The sequence below is a fragment of the Tympanuchus pallidicinctus genome, unplaced genomic scaffold (genome assembly GCF_026119805.1).
Source record: "Tympanuchus pallidicinctus isolate F22 unplaced genomic scaffold, pur_lepc_1.0 scaffold3, whole genome shotgun sequence".
NCBI lineage: Eukaryota > Metazoa > Chordata > Aves > Galliformes > Phasianidae > Tympanuchus > Tympanuchus pallidicinctus.
The window spans coordinates 62,944,998-62,953,925 of record NW_026294747.1 but is presented as its reverse complement, the minus strand read 5'-3'; the positions used below and the strand labels follow the sequence as shown (position 1 = coordinate 62,953,925).

Below are 8,928 nucleotides of genomic sequence, written 5' to 3'. Positions count from 1 at the left end.
GCCTCAAGGTCTGAGGTTTGGGGAACTCTGAGCTCTACCAGCCCCTGCTCAGCCCCCACGGGAGCCCCCTGCCCAGTGCATCCCATGAGGATAGGGAACAGAGCTCAGCCCCATCCCAGGGGCAGATGCCACCGCCTGCAGCCTCCGTCCCAGCACCCCACATATCCCAAACACCACATCCCCAATTACCTGGTCCCCATCTCGTGGGCCACGCGCCCCAGGAGCTTTAGGAACCCTTCCAAGCCCCAATCAGCAGGCAGGGAGGCAGGATGCGATTCAAGTGATACATGAGGCCATTTATTGAGCATTAGGAGGCGGGCAAGGCAGAGGCACGGGGCTCGAGGAGGGACATCAGGGCAAGGAAAACTGTGCACCTATACAGGGGGCCGGGGCCGGCCGCTACATGGTCAGCTCCTGCAGGAGAGAGCACAGCGTCAACGCAGGGCCGGACCGTACCCCCAAAGCCATGAGCAATGAGGACAGCTCTACTCACCATGATGGCATTGACGATGTCATTATTGTTGTGCCTGAGTGCCCGCACGGCTTTGGGACGCGAGACGTTGGCCTGGGCCATGACCAGCTCTATGTCCCGCACTTCCAATCCTGTCTCATCCACCTGCGGGAGCAGGGACAGTGCTGTCATCCCCAACCCAGAAGCCCAACCCTATCAGTAGCCTCCCACCACCCAACCCAACGCCGCCCCTAAGCCAGCCCTGCCGACAGAGGCCAAACCACTTGCCTCCCATCCCCCAATCCAACCTCAACGGCAGCCTCCCACCAACCTCTTCTTCCTCCTCGCTCTCCTCCTTGATGGTGAGCGCGGGCGCCGTCTCTGTGATCAGCGGGGAGTGCTCCATGGGCACCTTGAACTTCTCAGCCGCAGCCTTGTGCACCTGCTGCGACAGGTCCTCGATCTGCAGGGACAGGGAAGGTCACTGGACGGTTCCCCACGGGGGTCATCTGACCCCAGGATGCACCCACAGCCCTGCCCCACCTTGGCTTCCCCAAAGACGATGTAGATGTCGGACGCGGGGCTCTTGAAGACATCAGGCTTGGTGATGACAAAGAGGATGTTCTTGGACTTGCGGATAGTGATGCGGGTGACACCGTGGATCTGCCTCAGTCCCAGCTTGGACATGGCCTGAGGAAGGAGACACGAGGCTGAGCTCCGTACATGATGTCACCAGGGTCCCCAGCCCTCCAGCACTGGGAGGACGCAGCATAGGGACAGTGCTGTCCCCAGGGGTAACAAAGAAGAGACCACCCCCAGCACAGGGACACCCTGACGGCAGCCACCAATGACCTCAGGGACACACGCCCTCTGCCAAGCTAATCCCCCAGCCCACGTCCCCTCCCTGCCCACGCCGTTGGGATGGGGACTTCACCCCAGTGCCACCACCCCAAAGCCACGGGACAACCAGCACCCATCCCACCTTCCTGGCCTTCTTCTCACTGCGGCTCTGCTTGGCTTTACTGATGCTCTCCTCCCCGGTGCCCAGCGAGTGGGTGAGCGGCGCCTGCAGGGCACAGCGTTGGGTGATGGGATGTCATGGTCTCCCAGGTGCCTGGGGACAAAGTTCCCAAGCCTGCAGCCCTACCTGAGTCTGCATGGGCCGTGGCTCTGCGCCCTCAGGCTCCTCCAGCTCCGGGATGGACTCATCGTTGCTCTCAGACTCATTGCACGATCCTACATGAGACACAGGGGCCGCAGTGAAGATGACACTCACCTCAACACCCCAAAGCCCCCCCCCGTACCCCACCTCTCACCTTTATGGTTGGCCTCACCGTGCCGCGGTGCCGCTTTGTCCTCAAGCAGAGCGATGGCAGGCAGGTGCTCAGCAGGGCTGGGGACACGGTAGGGCAGCTCTGCCTCACTGGAGGAGCTCGATTCGGACTGCACTGAGCCCCGGGGCGCACGGCGGGGTCCCCCCTCTGCCTCCAGCCCTCGTGCACCTTTACTGCCAGCCGGTGCCTTCCTGCCCCTCGGCTTCTCCTTCTGTGGGGATGGCTCTGGGGCTGCGGGGAGGACGGGAGATGCTGAGGTCACAAGATGGACGCCTTCATGGTGAACGGGAACCCGGCGTGCTCAATCGAACACCTCCCAAAATAGGACTGCAGGGATTCCCGTGCACCATCCCATGCCCACCCCGATCCCAGCACTGCCCAGCCCCACACCCCTTGGGCACACACAGCAATGGAAACAGGCAGCTCTTACCCTCCAGCAGCTTCCTGGAGGCCGGCAGGACAGACAGACGTTCCTCTGGCCGCGTGGCCTCGCTGAGCCCTGAGGTGTCCTCCAAGCGTGGCAGCGGCGAGGAGGAGAGAGGAGGCACTTGGATGAGTTTAGAGAGCTGTGGACAGGGAGCAGGCAGCGGGATGGCAACCGGTGCCACAACCTTGGGAACGGGCTCTGCAGCCTCAGCGGGCACCGCAAGCTCAGGAGTGGGCACTGCAGCTTCGGTGGGCTCTTGGGGCACGGGGTCCTCTGGAGAGCTGGGCTCTGGAGGGGGTTCCAAGGGCAGAACAGCCGCTGAGAGGCTGGGAGTGGCTTCTGTGCCTTCATCCTCAAGGCTAGGTGTGGAGCTGGATCCTGCCACAATCACCACTGCCTCTTCCTCCTCCTGAGGGATGGACCCTGCCACCATCACCGCCTCCTCCTCCTTGGGGCTGGATCCTGCCTCCTCCTCCTCTTCCTGAGGGATGGATCCTGCCACCATCACCTCTTCCTCTTCCTGAGGGATGGATCCTGCCACCATCACTAAATCCTCTTCCTCCCTCTTGGGGCTGGATCCTGCCACCATCACCTCCTTCTCCATCTCCTCCTGAGGGATGGATCCTGCCACCATCACTAAATCCTCTTCCTCCCTCTTGGGGCTGGATCCTGCCACCATCACCTCCTTCTCCATCTCCTCCTGAGGGATGGATCCTGCCACCATCACTAAATCCTCTTCCTCCCTCTTGGGGCTGGATCCTGCCACCATCACCTCCTTCTCCATCTCCTCCTGAGGGATGGATCCTGCCACCATCACTAAATCCTCTTCCTCCCTCTTGGGGCTGGATCCTGCCACCATCACCTCCTTCTCCATCTCCTCCTGAGGGATGGATCCTGCCACCATCACCACCTCCTCCTCTTCCTGAGGGATGGATCCTGCCACCATCACCACCTCCTCTTCCTCCTTCTTGGGGCTGGATCCTGCCACCATCACCACCTCCTCTTCCTCCCTCTTGGGGCTGGATCCTGCCACCATCACCTCCTCCTCCACCTCCTCCTGAGGGATGGATCCTGCCACCATCGCCTCCCCCTCTTCCTCCTCCATGGGGCTGAATCCTGCTGCTGTCACCACCACCTCTTCTTCCTCCTCCTGCAGAATGGATCCTGCCACCATTATCACCTCCTCCTCCTGAGGGATGGATCCTGCCACCACTACCACCTCTTCCTCCTCCTTCACAGGGCTGGACCCTGCCTTCACTCCCTCCTTCTCCACTTCCTCAGGGGGCGGCAGGGAATGCTCCCCCTCCACCGTGACTTTGGCATTGGGGTCTACACTGAGTAGGAGCAGGGACTCCTTGCTTGGGGGCTCCTGGCCCTGCATAGGGGCTGGGTCCAGCTGCAGCGAGGCTGGGGGAGAACACTGGATGCTCCCTGCATCGCTGGGCTCTGGGGTCTCTTTGGGTTCAGGTGCAGCAGCTTCATCCTCAGCACAGGGAGGACATGGCAGCTCCACAGGGGCTTGGCTGGGGCTCCCTGGGGCAGGCAGGTCCCCAAAGACCCCCTGCAGCATGGAGGCCACTTGCCGGCGGTCCTCCGCACTCTCCAACAAGGCACCGGGTGGTGGGAGCAGTTCAAGGGGGTCTGGAGGGATCCCCACGTACACCTCTTGCTCTGAAGCAGTGAAGTGCAGTGGTGGGGGTGCAGGGGCTGGGGGCAGCACGCAGAGGGCCAGGCAGGGCTGTGGGGCCGGAGAGGGGACCCCAGGGGCAGCCACTTCCCCCGCACTGTCCTGGGGGGGGTTGAAGAAGCTGGGGTCAGTGTGGGAGCACAAGGCGTCCAGCAGTTCTGGGGACGAGTCCTCGGAGGCAGCTGTGGCATCCCACTCCCCAGGGATGCGCTCTGGGCTCTGGCCTCGCTCCACATCCTTGCTGGAGGCTTCATCCTCAGAGGCAGCACGTGGCTCATCCATACCCCCCAGCGCAGGACTGAGAGGCTCCTCCGCACCCTGCGTCACCTCGCTGCCACCATCGCTCAGTGCCACCCGTGGGGACTCGCTGCCTGAGGCCACCCCGTCCTCACAGGGCGACGTGTCCTCAAGGGGCTGCTCAATGACATCACCCTGCACGTCCCCACCGAGGGCGGGGGTCCCCAGTGGTGCAGGCACGACGTCTGTCCTGCCGTCCCCATGGCCACTCACATCCTCCTGGGGTTCCCCGCTGTCATCACCTTGCTCAGGTGGACACAGAGGCTCGGGGCTCTCCGCCGGGACAGCATCAAGCTCACGGTCACCATTGGCAGCGGGCAGGGACGGGGTGTCCCATCCCAGCCCATTGGGTTGGGGGTCTTTGGTCTCCCCAGCACAGGGGGGCTGCAGGGTACCGGCTTCAGCCTCCAGCTGGGCCTCCATCACGGCAGCCGATGGCACCTCCTCCTCCAGCAGGATCTCTTCCTCCAGCAGTGCCGGCTCTGTGGGGACAGGGGGCTGCGGTGCAGGACATTCCTCTGGGATGGGGTCCAGCTCCTGCGTGGTATCGGGCTCCAGGCTGGGAGCCTCCTCCATCTCCGAGGAGGAGGAGCTGAGGGCCTCATCCATCCGTCCCACGTTGACTTCTGCACAGAGGGCCTCATCCACCCGTTCGACATCAGCTTCTGCAGGGAGGGCCTCAGCGCAGGTCTCACCTGCATCACCTTCCACATCGAGGGCCTCCATGGGGGCTTCGTCCATCAGCTCCACGGAGGCCTCAGCCACCGGCTTTGCACCGAGGGCCTCAATGGAGGCTTCAACCCCCGGCTCTACACTGACTTGTGCAGCAAGGGCCTTGACGGACGCCTCATCCGATGGTTCCACATTGACTTCTGGGCTCAGGGGCTCAATGGGGGCCTGGCCCGTCAGCTCTGTGTCAGCTTCCACTGCGAGGGCCGCCATGGCGACCTCCTCCTCCTCTGGGGCGGCACGCTGCCCCATGCCCACATCCTCCTCGCTGCCGTCAGTCGGCTCCAGAAGCGAGGGGCTCAGGGCCCCCTCATGCTGTGCAGACCCCCCTGCAGACACCCCAGTGCCATCCAGCTGTGCCGTGTCACCGCGCAGGTGCAGCTCGATGTCCCCAGAGGCCTCTGAGGAAGGCTCGGTGTCCCCAGGGGTGGCGGCGGCCATTTGAGGTCCCCCCAGCGCGTGGCGCTCAGTGCCATAGAGCCGCTCATCCTCCTCACCGTCGTAGGAGGCCGAGTCAGAGGAGGCCGAGGTGTCATCGTGGAAGGCAAAGGACTCGTCCACCCCTTCGTTGATGGAGGTTTCGGAGAGCGAGCGCAGGAAGGAGGCTGAGGTGCTGGCGTCCTCCTCTTCATCTTCATCCTCCTCATCCTCACCCGAGAGCGGCTCGGCCGCTGCCTGGGCCGGCACCAGGGTGATCTCCACAGCCTCAGCCTCGAAGAGCAGGCTGCCACGGAAGGGCAGCAGTGCAGCAGGGATGAGCCCAGGGGCAGCCATGTGGGAGTGGGGCAGCCTGAAGCCTTCCTCCTGCCCGCTGCCTTCATCATCATCATCATCTTCTTCTTCATCCTCCTCCTCCTGCCCTATGGAGGTCACAGCCACATCCTCCGAGGAGGAAGAGGAGGACGAGGAGCGGCGGATGAAGGCTGCAGGACCAGGCTCACCATCAGGGACCTCTGCCAGCAGGTTGGGCGAGCAAGAGGGCGACGTGCTGGCCGTGCCCGAGGACCCCCAGCTGCCCCCTTCGGCTGTCATGTAGGAGCCAGATGGGGAAGTGGGGGGAGAGCCCAGCCCCTCACTCTCTGCATCCCCTCCATCCTCCTCAGGCTTCAAGCGGGGTCCCCCCGTCCTCACCGGGGTGGAGGGGGCTGTGAAGAAGAGGTCAGGGTCGAGGCGGGCGGGGGGCAGCTCGGGATGCCGGGGGGGTGTTTTAGGGGGCAGCTCAGGGGGGCAGTGCGTCTCTTCGCCCATCACGATGCGAGTGTCCAAGGGGTCAGAGGGGAGCAATGATGGAGGCGGCGGTGGGGGGCAGCCCTTGGAGGGGGGGCTGCGCTCGGCTGCATCATAGCTGGCCCCCTCCGGCTGCGGGCGGGCTTCCTCTTTGGCAGGCATGGGGGCAGCGGGGTCCCCTGGGGGGGCTGCAGAGAGAGAGAGAGAGAAGGTTAGAGCATCTCTGGGACCCCCCCCCAACAGCTTTCCTCTTCGCCCCCATGGGGACACCAGTGACAGTCACGTGGATTCGGCCCTAACCGAATGGAGAGTACAGAGATGTAGAGTTCGCCACGACACCCCTCTTCCCCTCCCCCAAACAAAGCCACCATCAGTGAGCTGAGGACCCCCTCCCCCACTCCATGCCCTCATACCAAGGAGGTGATGGCAGCCATCCCTAGGGCAGGATTATGGGTGCCCCCCCTGCTGTAAGGGAGTATTAAGGAAGGCTGAGCTGGGGGAGGGGGGGGGGCACTGCAGGGTTAGGGGCCTGTGCCAGAAGAATAAGTAGGAACAATTAACACCCTCTCCCCTCCCCTCCCCTTTCCCTTCCTCCCTCAACCCTATGGGCAGAACACCATTGAGTGCCCCAGAGCCCCCCTAAAGCATTACAACCCCCCTATAGGGACAAAGTACAGTACTGCCAACCCCCCAAACCCCAGAAACCAACACATACCCCCCACCCCCTCCCCTCACTGCTCAACAGGGCGCTGAGCTCAGCCTAACTCAGCCCCATCAGCCCTGAGCAACATGGATATAAACTGCTTCTCAAACCCATAGGAGCCCCAGAAGTCTAAGGAGCCCCAAAACCACAGCAGCAACCCCAAAATCCTCAACAGAACATCACCCCCTTCAGCCCCCATTACCTGAGGTCCGTTCAGGTGGCTCCATGGGGCAGAGGAGGGACTCTAGAAGCACCCAGAACCCCTCACCAGCAACAACACCCAAAACACCAACCCTACTACTGCCCCCATATGTGCCCTATGGGGTTTATATAGGGGTGAGGAGGTGTGGTCAGGGTCCAGGGGCTGCTGGGAAGAGGGCAGGGCCTCCCCAGGTGTTTAAGGGGAGGGGGGTGGATTGGATGGGGCTGTTAGGGTGGGTTCTGCCTTTAAGTGTTGTGTTGGGATCAAGGGTTGTGGGGGAACATAGGGGCCCTTAAAGCTGTGTATGCTACAAGGACAATACGGAGACATCCCTATACCCCAGGATATAGCTTGGGGGGAGAGGGGAGCTGTGCCCTAAATCTGAGCCCTCCAAGTGGGGATGAGGATTTTAGGGCCCATTTCTGTCCTAGTGCCCCTATGGGATGATACCCAAATACTCACCACGGGGACACCCCAACACAGGACTCCCCCCCCATTGCTGAGCCCTCTCTGTGTTGCTCCCCCACCTCCCCAACTCAAAGTGGTCCACATTAAACCCCACCCTGCCTGGGGCTGGGGGAACGATGGAAGCCCTGAGTCCCACATCCCCTCCTGCACCCCCCCCCCCAACCCCTTTTTACCAAGTGTCCCCCACCCCATTGCCGTGGGGACACACAGCAGGATGGCAGCACCGCCTGGGGCCCCCCCAGGGCACATTGCTGCAGGGTGACCTTGGGCCAAAGTCCCTGGGGATGAGGGGGGAGACTGGGGAGGGGGGGGGGGGGGGGGGAAGGCAGTGAGATAGGGGCGAGGGAACACGCACTGCTGTCACCCCTGGGTGACATGGGGATGGGGGCACAGTGGGATCTCAGGGTCCTGGGAGGGGGGTGGTGGCCCCAGCATCTCCCCAAGGGTGAAGGAAAGCTTCAACCCGAGCAACACCACTGTGTCCTCCATCCCTGTATCTCCCATTCCCATATCCCCCATCCTCCAGCTCTGTCCCTGCAGCCTCCATCCCCCATTCCCATATCCCCCATCTCCGTATCTCCGTATCCCCCATCCTCATATCCCCCATCCCCGTATCCCCCATCCTTGTATCCCCCATCCCTGTATCTCCCATCCCCATATCCCCTATCCCGTATCCCCCATCCCTGTATCCCCATCCCCGCATCCCATCCCCACACCCCCCTCCCATCCCTCCTCATCCTCACCTCCCTCCAGCTGCAGCCCCTGACTCGTAGCCGTCTCTCCAGGCATAACGGTGGGGTTGGGGGACCCCAAATCCGGGGGGGGACCCCAACCCCAACCCCAATCCCAAACCGGCCCAGCGCGGCGCGGCTCTGCGGGGTGAAGGCGGCTGCGCCGGGCGAGGCAGAGCGTGGCGGGGGGGCGCTCAGCCCGGATGATGTCAGCAGGTTCTGTGTGTGGGGTTGGGTTTTTTTGTTGGTTTTTTTTTTTTTTTTTTCCCTTTCCCCTCTCTCCTTTCCCTGCCTGTTTTTTTTTGTTGTTGTTGTTGTTTAATTATTATTTTTCCTGCCCGGGATGAGAGCAGGGTTGTGTGTGCCAGGCACTGCGGCGGTGCAGCGCAGCCGGGTGTGCGGTGGAGGTGTAGGGGGAGGTGGGAAGAGGGGAGGTGAGGGGGGGGGGGGGGGGAGGGGGAGGATGTCCCTCCGTTTGCCCCATCCCTGCGGTGATTTTGGGGACGTTGGGGTGGCTCCTTACACCCCCTAACACGATTCCCACAGCGGACTTAAACCCCCCCCCCCCCCCCCCGCACACCGAAGCGATGCTGAACACATTGGGGTCCCCCACGCCGAGGGAAGCAGGATGGGGCCGGTGTGCTGTTGCCATGGGAACAGCCCGTCTCCCAT

At 62.9% G+C, this 8,928-nt stretch overlaps 1 protein-coding gene across 50 annotated transcripts; it reads right to left on the bottom strand.

Moving 5' to 3' along the window:
* Positions 1–275: 275 nt before the first annotated feature.
* On the bottom strand, positions 276–8,465 carry NACAD (NAC alpha domain containing). Of its 50 annotated transcripts, none has more exons than XM_052694098.1 (13): positions 8,269–8,465; positions 3,264–6,340; positions 3,123–3,218; positions 2,940–3,074; positions 2,850–2,894; positions 2,216–2,804; positions 1,768–2,016; positions 1,599–1,687; positions 1,434–1,517; positions 995–1,141; positions 783–914; positions 494–616; positions 276–414 (listed from the first exon to the last, which is right to left on the bottom strand). In XM_052694098.1, exons 1-13 carry the CDS (start codon positions 8,312–8,314, stop codon positions 400–402), a joined length of 4,827 nt encoding a protein of 1,608 aa, XP_052550058.1. In that variant the 5' UTR covers positions 8,315–8,465; the 3' UTR covers positions 276–399. The 50 variants fall into 50 exon arrangements, with proteins under 50 accessions (XP_052550058.1, XP_052550062.1, XP_052550063.1 ...); XM_052694102.1 differs by having other exon boundaries at positions 3,162–3,218; XM_052694103.1 differs by having other exon boundaries at positions 2,940–3,077; positions 3,165–3,218.
* Positions 8,466–8,928: the final 463 nt, after the last annotated feature.

Excerpts from the sequence above, each read along its gene's own strand:
- NACAD (XM_052694093.1), bottom strand. The coding sequence starts at position 8,314 with ATGCCTGGAGAGACGGCTACGAGTCAGGGGCTGCAGCTGGAGGGAG. Across the intron at positions 1,142-1,433 it reads GTGAGAAGAAGGCCAGGAAG|GCCATGTCCAAGCTGGGACT; the intron begins GTGGGATGGGTG and ends CTCCTTCCTCAG. Across the intron at positions 915-994 it reads TCGTCTTTGGGGAAGCCAAG|ATCGAGGACCTGTCGCAGCA; the intron begins GTGGGGCAGGGC and ends CTGTCCCTGCAG.